At 49.8% G+C, this 14,655-nt stretch overlaps 1 protein-coding gene across 1 annotated transcript; it reads right to left on the bottom strand.

The window, feature by feature from the left end:
• Positions 1 to 3,563: 3,563 nt before the first annotated feature.
• FOSL2 (FOS-like antigen 2) lies at positions 3,564 to 9,992 on the bottom strand. The gene is made up of 3 exons (XM_009320907.1): positions 9,742 to 9,992; positions 6,004 to 6,111; positions 3,564 to 4,468 (listed from the first exon to the last, which is right to left on the bottom strand). The coding sequence occupies exons 1-3, from the start codon at positions 9,979 to 9,981 to the stop codon at positions 3,959 to 3,961; spliced, it is 858 nt and encodes a 285-aa protein (XP_009319182.1). The 5' UTR covers positions 9,982 to 9,992; the 3' UTR covers positions 3,564 to 3,958.
• Positions 9,993 to 14,655: the final 4,663 nt, after the last annotated feature.

Raw genomic sequence — 14,655 nt, 5'->3', positions numbered from 1 at the left:
GTATTTTTAATGCTTTCTTTATTATATCCAAGTCTTGAACAGAAAAAAGAGATGTAAACATGATAAATAAATAAGAAATAAAATGTAGATTGTTCCCCCCACCTCTTAAAATGTTTGACTTGGCCTTCCTAATGAAAATGAACTTGTAAGTGTCATAATAATAAGATTTCTTACATTTCAGAAGTCTGGTTTAGAATGAAAAACAAAAAAAACCCAAACAAACAAAAAACAAAACAAAAAAAGAAGCAACAACCAAAAACCAGGAACGTGAGTTGGGAAGATGTTAAATTAATGGCAGGCAGATCTTCTGGAGCAGGCACAAGACGGCTGCCTGCCAATAAATAATAAGATACCAGGGAGGAGGGGGGTGTCTTAGGTTTGTTTTAATTGTTTTTTCTTTTCATTTAGGATGAAGGCCAGGTGGATAGTACATACAGTAAGCAGCAAAATTAAAGGTTCAGATGAACTAAATAGATCATTTAAATAATAATTATAAAAACACAACAGAGCGCTACTGTCCCCAGCATGTTGGTCCCAAATCCCATCACACCACAAGCAGTTTGAGACTTACCCAGTCTCCATATCTATGAGAAAGGAATGGATGAAGGCAATGCCACAACTGGGAAGGGGGAAGGAGGAATGAGGGCAAAACTGGAATGGCAAATATCACCTGGAAGCTGAACGTTTCCTTCAATGCAGCTGCTACTGCTCCTCCCAGTTTGGCATTGAGTAATTTGTTATTAGAGGCTTCGTTGGGCCAGTCACTAGGGGTTTGACCCAATACCAGCTGAAATTCCCTGGGCCTTTATCTATTGACTTCAACAGCTCTTGGTCAGACACCAGTTGTAACAGCTCCCGCATCCCCGTTACATGCAGAACATGGAGACACTACATTTAGGAATCGTCAGGGAAGGTACTCATGGCAAATACTGTTTGGGGGATGGGGAAGACAGTCAATTCCCAAAAAGCACACCAGTAAACCTGAAAAGAAGAATGCAGGGCTAGAACAACAGAGCAGCAGAGCTCAAGTTGTACCTGTCTGCCAGAAACTAAACAAAAGTTAAGGCTGGTCCACAAAATACAGAAGGCAGGAGACCAGCGATCCCAACACAGACATCCTCTGAGAGGTCTGAGGGACAAAACAGGCAGGCACAAGGTATTTGGGGCTTTTCGCAGATGGTAGAAAATAATCCTCTTTTCTGGGCAGTTTCACATAGCTCCCATCAGTATCACAGGACAGGAAAGGGGACCGTCCTGTCCTGTCTCTGAGAAGGTCAATGACAAGGCAGCAGGCAGTGGGCAAGGGCCAGCTGCAGTTCCTTTTGGCAATGATTCAGTGAGCAAAAGCAAAGGTAGTTTTTTATTGTTCCACTAGAAGTTAGGCTTAATTGGGTTTGAGACACCTGACTTCCTGAAACCCCTAGTAGGAACGTTCCTGATCTCCTGCGAGACAGCGATCCTGGTCAGCTGGCTGCAAAAGGAGCTTCATCACTTTAGGATTCACCACTTGTCAATGTTGCATTCTGCCCAAAAATGGGTGGAAATGACATGCAGAGACATTTTATTGAACAGTTTTAGATTCTCAATCCAGACTGGCCCAAACAAGCATCTGGCAAAATGGAGACAGTTAGAGAGGCAGTAGTTTCACCTGAAGTGATATGATCTACATAAAACCCTATGAAAACAGGATCCTCTGTGCTAACTATGGAAAGTTTAAAGTCTACTTCATTAAAAAGGAAGTTTTGGTGTTTTGATACCTCTAGCACCAGTATAATGATGGAAGTGTTTAAGCCATAAAGAAAAAGCCTGAATCACAATCAGCTTTACGAAGCAAAAAGATCACTCATGTATTTCTATTTCTGGCAGGTTTCGTAAATACCTGGGTTTAAAAATAATAGTAATAATTAAAAAGCAAAGCCTACCTTTAGCGCCAAAGTAGTGTCCCTTTGAAATGATTCAAGGAATGGGCAGTGGCCAGGGTTTGAGGGAAGCCAGCCCTGCTGAGTAAAGGTCCGGTTCCACAAGACTGAACCCTATTAATTTCCAGTGGAGTTGGTGGGGACTGCAGCAGTTTAGCATCTCACAAGACTGGCCCTATAATTGCATATTGCATTTCTCCAGGTCCAGCCTGACCAAGAAATACCATGGTTTCAGTTGATTAAAAAAAAAAAAAAAAGAACAAGAAAATCTCACACCAAAATAAATAGCTGCCACCACAGCTTCAACAGGCAGGAGCAAAGAGCTATCCCCTAAGCGGCTTAGCTGGCAAGCTGGGCAATCCTAGTGTGCACATGGTCATGGTTTGTCAGTGCCTTGACATCAACAGGAACTGAGCTTGGCTCCAAGCAGGAATAGGTTACACACATTACTGTTTTCAGTAGTGAACATCAGCGCTGGAGAGCTTGTGCCCTCTGTGAGCACTTAGTAGTAGCAGCCAAGCCCACAGGTTGGAGAAGACAGGGACCCAAGGCTAGGGGAAGAGCCCTGATTTGTTTTTTGTCTTCAGGCCAATCAACCCCAACAAAACCAGATCAATTACCATGCAAAAAAACCAGAGGGCAAAGACCGAGGTGCCAATAATGGTAATCGATTTTCCTCCGCTGCCAATTCGTCATTCATAACCAGAGGTTATCAGAAGCTCTGTTCTAGTTCAAACAGGTTATCACTTCAACCATGCCATTCCTGCCTGGTCAGGGAGTGCCTTGTGGCCTGTACTGTGCTTGAGGTTGGGCCACCGCCTTCCCCCCAACTTCAGAAATTGGGAATCTCTGAGCAAACAACACCTGCTAGTATCAACTGGTGGATGCACGTTGCTTTGTTTCCCAACAACTAAAAAGTCAGCAAGGGTACAGCCAGCTAGATTCACCCTCTTATCCGCTGCCAGTCTCCATCCTAGATTTATAGGCACGTGGTGCCACCTCTTTTTCGGTAGCACGTTCTGCAAATATGGCCAAGGGGAGGGGAGGATTTACTAACAGGAAGAGATCAGCCTCTGAGTCAGGAGCCCTGATGGGAAGGAAGATGCAATACTCCCTAGACAGCGGGCAGCCCAGGAAAAGTAAACAACAAGCAGCAGATTTGATATCCACCAAACTGGGGTAAAACCCTGCCAAAGACACTGGTAAGTGCCAGCCCAGCAGCTTTTCTGATGCTACTTTGGCCCTGAGATGCTAACTTGTGTTTTGAGGAGCCCAAGGGGATAAATATATCTACATTTTAAAAAAAGAAAGGCTTCCGCATGAGCCTCCTGCCGTCTCTGTTCGCTGTGTCTGTGCCCCAGGCCAGAGTTACAGTGCTCTGCCCTTGCTGCTGAGCCCTTAGGCTCCTCTTGGTCCCCTCCGCCCCCGGACCTCTCAGCCACCCCCCTCCTGCCTGGGCAACCCTACGTGTTCCCCACAGCCTGTCCCAAGAGGAAAGATCCTAACAAGCCTTTAGAGTTCAGAGCAACTGGATGAAATGTCATGGGATCGACAACATTGGAAATGATAAGCGCAGAGAGAGAGAGAGGGACAGAGAGAACTTGTAAGATCAACGAGAGAAGTTGTAAGATCAACTAACCAGAATGATCTAAGCACAGAGCACAACCAATCAGATCAATTCACAAAGGAAAGGGACGACTAGCAACCGTCTGCAGCTCGCCTTCAGTCCTGGCCAGGAGTGCTCCCCAAGTCCACTGCGGCCGTGAAGAGGTTTCCATAGGCAGTCCCTGCAGAGGGGACATCACCCTCTCCAAGCAGTCCTGGCGCGTCAGTCCCACCCTTGCCGTTTCCTGCCTCCAGGGAGCTGGCGTTGGTCCTCGCTCTCCTTCCTGGAGCTGCAGCACTTCCCCATCTTTGTTCTTGCTGCCCTTGTGCTTGAACGATCCTGTGCCTGTCTCTAATCCCATGGAGGGGGGCTCCCCCCATGGTGCTGGGGGGGGGGATGTAACACACTGGCAAAATGGGGGGCCGCGGGGGGATTACAACGCCAGCAAGGTGGGAGAGTTCAAGGAATCCGAGGACTGGTCACCACTGCTGCTGCTCCTCCGGTGAGCTTTGGAGCATGACTCGGACGGGGAGAGAGGAGACTCCTGATCCAACACGCTGGGGTAGGTGAACACCAAGTTGGAGGAGCCAGGAGTGATGGCTGGTGTTGAGGTCACCACAATGGGAGTGTTGAGTGCCTCCTCCCCATAAAAACCTCCAGCAATGCTGATGGGCTTAATGACAGACCTCTGGGCTTTGTCAAGGACCAAAGAGGAAGATGGGATCTCTTCCTCCACAGGCTCCTGCTTCACCACCACCGCTCCGCTCGCTCCAGTCCGAACGCTCTGGAGGCTGCTGGATGGTGGGCTCCGACGTTCCTCGGGGCTGATTTTGCACACAGGGCTGTGAGCCACCAGCATAAACTCCAGCTTCTCCTTCTCCTTCTGGAGCTCAGCTATCTCCTTTTGCAGCACCGATTTCTCCTCCTCCAGCACTTCAGTTTCCTGCAGACAAAAGGGGAATAAGTAAGTATCAGAGACTATGGCACTGCTCCTCACCTGGAACATGGCCATCAAGTCCAGTTCCCATCTGGCATGGGCAGATACACCCAGACTCTTCATGAGCCAAGCAGGCACCAGATCGCTGCCAGCTGAGCATCTTGTGTTTCATGTGTCTACCAGTAGGCTATTCCCAAACTTCACCAATCTAAGGGTTATAAACAGTCTTCTCGTGAGCTCACCTTAATTTTCTCATAGCCAGCTTCTACCACTCTGTCTTGGCCTGTGACTTAACTCTTCTCCCTTGCTGTCTGCCTGACAGACATCTTAGCAGACAGGACTCAGATCTCCTCCCATCATTTTTTGTGCCAGGTAAGTCATGTTCTTTTCACTTCTTAGACAGAGGTAGTGTACAGCAGTCTCTAAACTGTTTCCATTTTCCTTCTGTAGTGCATATTCCAGATGAGGTCTGACACTTGCCTGACTCTTGCACAAAGGACTAACACTTTCATCTCCGCTTGATCATCCCTTGATGCATCCTTGGATTAAGACATTTACCTTTCCCATGGTTACATCACACTGATGGCTTATAGTCAATCTGTGAGCAATTAGTACCTTCCTATGTGAGGAGCTCACCATTTCACAGTACTCACCCTTAGTCCTTCAGGATATGACCTCCCACTTTGCACTCCTTTCAATTCTATTCCTTTAGTCATGACAATCCTTAAATTCTTCCTATAGGCTGTCCTGCCTTCACTACACTGGAAATACCTCCTTGAATACCTCCTGAATTTGAGTCGGCAGCACATTTCACTGGTGTGCTTTCACTGCTGCGCTTTCACTGCTGCTGCTGCTGCGCTTGTTAATAAGATCATGGAATACAACCAGCCCCAGGCTGGTTCTTAAGCAGAAGCGCTGGAGCCTTCTCTCCAGCCTCTTTCAACACAACCCATTCTTGTCTCCTCTTCAGCCAGTCCCTTACCCACCCCACAGTTCTTGCACTCATCCCTACCTTCTCCAGCTTCCCTAGTTATTTCCCCTGAGGCACCAGACCACACATCTCTGCGGTGTTTGCTTTGTGCAGGAAATCAGTTACCCCCACCAAAGACAGGTTAGCCTAAAGGATGTAGCTTTGATTAAGTACACATAACATCTGCCTCATTTTCTGCTGCTTTTGGATGATCCTACCGTCTTCAGTGCTTTTCTCCTTAAAGCCTGCCTTTGAGGCACACAGCATCTTTACTTCCACTTACGGGAGGAGACCAGTGGTAGGGACTGGTGCTAGTTAGGAGGCTAGAAGGGAGGAGAGCTCCTAGGAGATTTTGGGCAGTCAGCACGGGGAATTTAGGCTCCTGAGCTCCAGGCCCGAGCCCTCACCACCGTTGATGTAGGAGCAATGCCACCGCGCAGCCTTGGAAGGGGAAGGCAGCATGCATTTTGTAGCATCTTCCTCAAACATGCTAGCGGAGGGAGAGCAATGCCCTTCGAGCTGGTCCAAAGGGCAGGCAACAAGGAAGGAGAAATGTATGCAGAGCACGTACCGCCTGGAGTTTCTCTGTTAGCTCTCGACGCCTGTTACGACACTTAGCAGCTGCCAGCTTGTTCCTCTCTCTCCGGATCCTTCGCTTCTCTTCTTCCTCGGGCGACAGCTGTGGGCAAGTGCCAAGAAAACCCACAATCAGATCTGAGCAAGGCATTCCTTGAAGTTTGTGAGGATTTAACCACAACGCAAAGAAAAAAGGCCTGATCCAGCAGGATGCTGAGCGCTCCCCCTCTTCACTGATGTCAGCAGAAGATGAAAGCACACAGTATCTCTGCCTGCACCGGGTCTTAGCAGAAGGGCGAGGAGAAGACGGAGCAGGGGGAAGATTGTGTAAGAGGACAGTGAATCTGCACCAAGGCCAAACAGATAAAAGATGCTGTGATTGTTTCACAACTTGGGTGGTACATTAAGCAAAACCAGAGCACAATGTTGTAAGTGCCTCTTTCTTGAAAGAAAATATCTGCTCCTTCCCACACAAAAATAGTTAGCTTGAAGGTCGGGGATGGGATGGAAGGGGAGACGGGGAAATCAGCAGAGCTCCCATGACGTCTGTGAAGCAACAATGATTTATACCACCCAAAAATCTGACCTCACATTTTCGAGCAAGATAACACACTGTGCTTCTTGCATCAGCAGACAAGGCTCCAGCGATATCAAGGACTTCCTGAGGCCAGCTGACATCCTCACTGATGTAAATCAGGAGCAATTCCATAGAAACCCATCGAGCAACACCCTTGCGAAACCAGAGGAAGTGAGCAGGAGCCCACAAAATCTGGTCAAGTCAGGCCTAGCTTTTGGGGTTTGAAATGAGGTTTTACAAATCCCAGCAGCGGCAGATAGGCTTGCCCCACTGCCAAGGAGCTGGTACAGCAGTGCGTGAAGAGGGCCGGCATGGCCCAACTCACAGCTGCGGCACATGGCGTGCAGGAGCCGGTGCAAACAGACAGCCGTGGGGATTCACCGCACGCGCTTGGCCGTGCGTCCTCCTCCACTACGGACCGACCTCGTGCCCTGCACTTCAGCCTCACCAGGCTGGTGTGTGCTGTGGGGGCTTCAGCCCAGTGACTGCAAACAAAAGTGAAACGAGCACCCTCCAAAGCATGCGTCAGATCTCATGTAGTACCAGCGGAGAATGGAAAGAAAAACCTTTTCATGAAAGCTTTCAGTTTTAGTATCTTCAGGGGCTGCCAAAATCGCAAATGAGACATTCACCCTTTTACTATCTTTTCTTTTTGGTGTTAGTTTTACTCTAACCTCATTCTGGTTTGTTTTGGTTTGCTTTATTTCCTTAATTTCGATCTTTGCAGTTTTGGGGAGTTTACTTCAGCCTCTGGGCATTCCCCTCGCTCGGTTCTGCTTTTTTTGGGGATCCAGTCCATGCCAGTGATGTCACCTGCATACAGCGTGAGCCCGCGGATGCACACCGAGCGACACAAGCACTTCTAGGACTTCAGGGGACAGGTTTTGGGCCTGAAAGCTTTTCCATCAGCAGATCACAGTGCTCCATCTCAGGGTGGGGGGGGTACCTCCACCCTGCTGGGCAGCAGCCAGGGGGGCTTTGGCATATTCCCCCCGAGTAAGGAGCCCCTACGGGCACCACTCTCCCCAGTACAGCTCTGCCTGAGCAGTTCCCAGCCCATACGTGTGTGGGATAAAGATGTATTTGCACACAAGTATCTGCAGTACGACAAACCTTTAAGCACGCACACAGATACCGTTCTGACTTGGAGCCTCTGCGTACAGTTTTCAAGAGCCCTTTCAGGCTTTAGAAGCACAGACCTCATTGAGATATGTTGGGACTGAAATTTCTCCTCCCAGGGCTTTCAGTCATTTTTAAATTATCTGTCTTGGAGGCTATGCTCTGCAAAAATCTCATAGACGGGGCTGAAGCCCCTAATCTGGACGTGCTTAACATTATACCGGGTCTAAAAAGGAATATTCTGTCAGTGGTTGCTGGATTTGTTTGAAAGCGGTTGGATTTGGCACTCTTCGTGCCCCTGCTGTACACGTTATCTGTAGCTTGTCCAAGCCCAATACGTGCATTCGCTGGCAGAAACATTCATCAAAACAGGCTCTTTTCATAAAGCGTTACACAATGTTTTCCAAAAAGGCACTCCGATGCAGTGTTCAAAGCACCAACAGTGGAAACCTGAGCCAGAGAGCCACGGTAAAGCGCCCGGGTACTGCCTCAGCACGTGTCTAATCAAAAGGACTTGGCTTTGAATGACCCACAATGAACGGCTTGCAAACAAGCCACAGGCCAGGAATTGCTTGGCAGGCATCCTTCAGCAAATAACTCTGAACAACAAATAAAGCAGAGAATATGGTGATCTCTTCACGGCCAATTTGTGAACACAGAGGCAGCATTTGTCAAACAAATTAGTTGTTGCTAATTATTCCCCCAGTTCTCATGAGAGCTTCCCTGGCTTTGGACACCAGCCCTGCATGCAGGGAACCAGGAGGTAGCTCTGGCTGGTGGAAAGGGCTGGCACGTACCCGTACCCGAACCACCACGGCTGCCCCATCCTTCCTCCCAAAAACGGGTCTTAGTTGTGCAAAGAAGGTGCAGCTCACTCTGGACGAGTGACTTTAACCCCTTCCCTTCCTCTTATGTGGAGTCGCTGTCTGGTTTAGACCTAAAATAATCAGACTGTGAATCAAAACAGATGACGTGGAAGTAAAGTAAGGTTGGTGAGTTTTATTAGAAACAGACCTCATGCAATAGCATGTGCTGGCGTACTGAGGATGCGCAGTACGTCTCGTTACGCTGCTCTGCAGCGACCCACACAACTGCTGCTTGGGAACGATTCAGGGAGATCTAGATTATTCAGATTTTTTTTTTTTTTTTTTAAAAGAATTCAGCCTAGCACTGTGGGTAGCTATTCACCAGACAGCCCTGGAGAAGGCTGTTTCTTACTGAGAAGAGATTCACAGGGCTGAAAGAATTTCTAGAAAATGAGACACCTGCATCTAGCCCACCACCCTGCCCCAGCACAGGATCCAGGGTCCTGGTTTGGTAATCCCATCAGGAGGCTGAGCACAGGGCAGCAGTGGCACAAGCCACCCCACTATGAAAACGCCACTGGGTTGGGAACAGAAAAATCTCTGCTTATGGGATCCCCACCTCACTGCTGTAGAGCGATCAAGCAATTGCATGTTTGTAGTGGGGAGGTGGATTTAGACCCCAGACATCCAGAAGGCTCTTGCTATTAGAGTCAAGGTGCTCTAGGGAAGCTGTTCCTCCCTGCATGATGCTGGCCGTTACCAGTGGTATCACCAAAAAGTGAGACTGGAGCAGCGCTAGCTGCCAGAGAGCAGATATAAAACACCAGCTGATATAATTTGGGTGACAGTTTTGTAAGTCACCTACGTAAAAGCTCCTCTGGTTGCTCAGAGGTTTCCTTCTGCCTAGGGTGGTGGAGACACTCAAACTGAAACCCAGGGCTCAACTTCAGAGTTTCACCTGCTTTTGAAACCGAGCCGCAATGTGTCCCAGTGGTGTGAAGCGTGTGAGAGAGACTGAGTAAGTCTTGCTGTACGATGAGGAAGGAGCAGTAAAATCACCCTCCGGCTTACACCCTCCGTCACCCCAGCACCTGTACAGCACAGGGGACGGACCCCAACGCTCCTCCGTGGGGTCAGGAAATCCCATGAGAGGGCAGGGGTGGGGAGGTGGGGAAAATCTCTGTATGCCTGTTTCTGAGGCACCCCAAGCCACTCTCCCCACCGTGGTTACCTGCTCGTCTCTTCGTCTCCGGCCCACTGTGGTCCCGATGGTTTTGATCACGCCAGGTCGCTGAAGGGCTGTGTGTCCGGCCACTGAAGACAGCGGGGGCAGCGGATGGCTGTAGGGGTGCGAGCGAGAGTAAGGGCTTGACATGGAGGTGATGACGGTGGGCTGGACCATCCACTGCAGGTCTTGGCTAGTTGTGATGGCGTTGATCGTAGGGATAAAAGCACTGCCTGATCCTGGCATATCTACTCGAAATTTCTAGGAGGAAAGGCGGGGAGAAAGGGGAGAGAGAGAAGAGAAGAAACCGTCAGTGAACGCAGAACGTAAGTGGTTACTCAGAAACCAGCTAGGCCCTCAGGAGCGGCACCAGTGAGGATCAAAGCAGCACCTGAAGCAAAGGCATCGGCTGCCAGTGCCTCTGCAGCATCCCAGGCTGCCCCCACCTGCCGCAGCCCCCCCAAGGAAGGCACTGGGCTCAGGCACTTCCCCTCCGGAGCAGCCCTGCCCTCTCCCAGCCCCCTTCCTCATCCTCCCCAGACACCCCCAGCATCCCCTACACCAGCCTCCCTTCCCGGGCAGCGTCCCCACTGCTGCCTCCCGCCTGTGCCCACCACTCCTTCCGGCGTGGAGAGAAAGGGGAATTAAGGAGTTTCTAGAAAAACACTTCTCTGCCAGTCCAAAGAAAAGGAAGAGAAACTTCAGTTCTGAATTGCCGTTACCAAGCAGAGCAAAGCCTTCTTTTACCAAAGGATTCCCCTGAAATTTGGGCTCGGTCCACACAGGGTTTGGTATGGCAAGAACAGCAGCTTGCTTCTCGTTCAGTGGTTCTGCGCTCGCCGCACACACAGGGCGAGCAATCCGGCCCCAGGATGGTTACGTGCAAGGATATGTATTTTAATAGCAGCCTATAAAATAGGTCTTAGGACTCAGATCGGACAAGTTCCCTGCAGCTCTCTGCACTGTCTAGACAAAACAAGGCAGCAGTAAAACCAAGGCAACAGGTAATGATCTCCTCCAAAATACATGTACACCTTGTTTCAGACAGAGGTAAATCCATCTGGATAATATGCTGGCACTAAACTGCAAGGAAAACAATCGCTTGTCCCCGGAGGGGGAAGCAGGGGAGAAAGAATGCTTTTGTCTACGCTGAGCTCCTTCAGGAGGCTTTCAATGGTTAGGCTCGGTTTTACAGACAAACATGCCTTGCTCCAGCAATCACTGTGCAAGGGACAGGGCTTGTAGGACCAGCAGCCGCCACTGCCACTTTGTGGTAGTGGATTTGTAAGCCGTGAAATGATCCCGTGAAAAATGCACATTCTTGGGTCAACAAACCAGCTTCCCAGAGAAGCAAGAGCCCTTGCATCAGCCTGACCTCAGCTCAGGTAAGTGTCCCAGATAAGGGACAGCACTTCAACACAGATTTCCTTTTCAGGGTGTGCCTAGTCAAGCACCTTAAGTGCTTTGTTAAACCAAGGCTACTGCAAATAGGATTTCACATTCTGACAGCTGCAGCATTTCGGGCCGGTATTAGCCGTAAGAAGTCCAGCTGCCAACGCCTGGAGACCAGAAGATCCAGTTTGAATACCGACAAATGCCGACTTACAGCTTTGGACAGCTCAAAATCTAGCAACAAAGGACAAGAGAAGGAAGGAGTGAATTGAGTTAAGCGGGTGGGGGAATTACGCAGCCAGGATGACACCAGCACCGAGACCTTGGCAAAAGCCCCACCAGAACCTCAGAGATTCAGCCGGAGCTCGAGTCCGACACAGCCCCAGCATACACCACATTTCAGAGTGCACGCCATCTTTGTGACCTCTCCTGATTAACTACAGAGGGCCACAGCTGCAAACTGTCAACATTACAGAGGAATTTACAGGAGCAAATCCCCTCCTTTGCTCTGCCCAGCATAGGCTGTGACCATGTGGCACAGGAGAGGATGCCTTGGTGCCCCCACAACCGTCAGACCACAACAGATCCTTCTGTGAGGATCTTAACCTCGCAGAAGGGAGGAAGGTCGAGGCTAGTTAAGCCACAGGTGCTCAGGGGATGCAAGTTCTGCTTCCAGCTCCACAAGTGGCTTCTACCATGACCCTTACCCACCTGTGCCACTATTCCTCCTATATCCAAAAAGCAGAGAAGAAAGAGTCCTGTCTTCTTCGCAGGGACGCTAGGAAGCCATGGCTGCAAAACATTCGGAGATCTTTTGGTGCTTTGCTATGCAAAGACACTGTTCGCATTCCAGAGGAAACGACCTTTGCAGCGGTGCCACCGACACCCCAACGACCTGCTAAAAATTCCCACCAGAGGTGGGAAGAGTCAGACCCACCGCCAAATCAGGCATATAAGATACAAGTGCCTGACACAAAGATCCAGCGCTGAGTTATTGATAAAGTGACTACTCCATTCGCAGTCACTCTTGTATTCAACCTAGGACCCTTCCCTAACACCAGTGGAGGTCTCCCGGACAGCAAAGGGGAGATGCTCAGTTCAGCCACATCCCTCAGCAGCTCCACGGTGCTTGCTTGCAGACAAGGGGAAGAGACCAGTTGGACTGCAGTCCCTGTCTGTGCCATGCTCCATTTCTGTCACCAGCTTCCTAATCCCTCGAAACACCGTAAAAAATTCCACCAAACCTGTATTCGTATTTTCCAAAGGCAGTATTTTTCCCAGATAACTAAAGGACACACTGCTCTGACAGGCTGAGTCTTCGGGTACAGGGTGCTCAGCCTACTGCTGGGTTTTACAGGCATCTCTTCCTGACTGGTCAGGCTTTCCCCACGTATCTTGCTTTCCCTGCTAGGACACTGCACTGGACCAGCTTTGCCATGCCAAAACACTGCTGGCCCCCTGTGCTCTGCCCGGTGGCAGTCAGCTCTGACACCTGGAACACTGCTGGTTTCAGTGGCAGGCTGCAAATTCCCTGCCACCTCCCCTGCACAGCCCCTTCGGGCACTGGCCTCCTTCACTTTGGAGCTCCAGACCTTTCCCCAGACTGCAGCCCTAGCTTTGCTCTCCTCATTCCTCCCTCCCCTCAGAGAGCTTCGATCCCCCTGCCAGCACCGCCTGCCCTCACCCACCTCCCCGTTTCTCCTCCTTCAAGACCTCCTCCTGCCATTTCCTTGCCCCAGACACCCGCAGCTCTCCTCTCCTGACCCAGGAGAGGCTCCTGGAGGCAACCCTCTGCCAGCTCTCGGTTCTCCTTATCTACGAGGAATTCACAGTGCTACAGAAAAGATATGGCGATAGCCCGCTTGCAGGGCTACATACGCAGCACGCGCTCAACCACGAAGCCACGGCTCTCCTCCTGACCCAAGCAACACGCAGATGAAGGTATCATTAAAAAAAAAAAAAGCAACAACTAAACAGCAAACAGAAAGAGTCCTGTTATTAAGAGCACCAAGAACTGAGGTCAGTCTCTGCTCTGCCTTGAAAATATGGGGTTGGAGAGCAGCCTCCCCCAGTTCATAGTTGAGGGAGTCTCCAGCAAGTCCTGCCATGGGCAGGGACAGGCTGTTAGCAGGTCACAACCTAGGAGCATGGGAACATTTCAGCCTTTGGCTCCGTGGTCCCCTTCTCCATCTTAAGGAGGAGTTTCTATACCTCACCCCGTTGTGTCTCTGCTCCCTTCCGGACCTTCAGTTACATCTGTAATTGCAAGTGCTGAGCAGCACCAGAAACCGGTCTAGAAACGGGTACAATGGCCATGGAAAAAACCAAACCCAACAACAAAACCACCAAAAAACCACCCAGAGGCTCTTTAGCAACTACTCAGTTATCAAATATAGGGTGTATAGGATATGTCCTGTAATACACGTAATGCCCCTGATGGCTTTCCCATGTTGAACATCTCCTCGAAGGAAAACTGGACACACTGCTGGGATATTTGAGGGGAAAGTCGACCGGTCTGAAAGCGTACACAAGCTCTTCCCATTAAAGTCTATGTTTACCACATGGCAAGTCAGTGATTAGGAAAATAGCATGACACGCAACTCAAAAGAAAAATGTTCCAGTGCTGAGTTGTATGGGAAAAATAATTAAAAAGCATCAAAGTTTTGGCTCAGAGGCAGAGTTTCCACTTAAACATGTGACTGATGCATCTTTTCGTGCTTTGGGAAAAAAAACACACTAAAGAAAAAATTTCTGCAATGCATATTTTCTGTAGCGATAAAACTCTACAGATCTCCGTACGCCAGAATCAGCAGAACAGCCCGACTGCTAGGGTAAAGGCAACGCTTACATTTGATCCTAATCTACAACATCTGTAAGGATCAAGGGAAAGACAAAAGCGCAAGGCCTTGAGAAATCTCCCGGATTCTTAAAGAAAACATTTATGCTCTCGCTAAGCCGGCATCCTGCTCAAAGCCCCGTTTCAGATAGTAACCCTAGAAACTGGGCTCTGGCCCCCGTATCGAACGCCACGCACGCCAGCTGCCTGGGGAAGACGCGCAGCCCCAGAAAATAAAAAAGGGGAAAACCCAGTTATCGGTCGGACCTCGATAGCTCAAGTGTTAAGCGGCGCCGGAGTTTCACGACCTCCTGCAGCAAGTGCTCGAATCCAGCGCAGCTGCTGAATCCAGCCCAGCTCCTGAATCAGAGGAGGAAAGGGAGAGCGAAGGATTCGCAGCCTGCCGGGCGTTTCCAGCTTCTCAGCCCCCCCCTTTCCGCCCCCCCACCTTGTCCTGGCATTTACTGTGAAACAGGGAATAAGCTGGAGCCGAGCTACAATCCCTGGAAGCCTCGGTCCGCAGCCCGCAGAGGGCACCAGCGAGATGCGTTTGGAGCGGGCGGGGAGCGGCGGCGAGTCATTTCTGGTAAAACTTCTTTAATGTGAGGAATGTCACGGGCTGGTACGGTTGGCAAAGTTTAAGACTGGACTCCTTTTTTTTTTTTTTTTAATGATCCTATGACTTCTTGATG

This window comes from Pygoscelis adeliae, unplaced genomic scaffold (genome assembly GCF_000699105.1).
Source record: "Pygoscelis adeliae isolate BGI_AS28 unplaced genomic scaffold, ASM69910v1 Scaffold233, whole genome shotgun sequence".
Taxonomy (NCBI): Eukaryota; Metazoa; Chordata; class Aves; order Sphenisciformes; family Spheniscidae; genus Pygoscelis; species Pygoscelis adeliae.
Note: the sequence above shows the minus strand (reverse complement) of the source record. Positions and strands in the feature narration are given on the sequence as shown.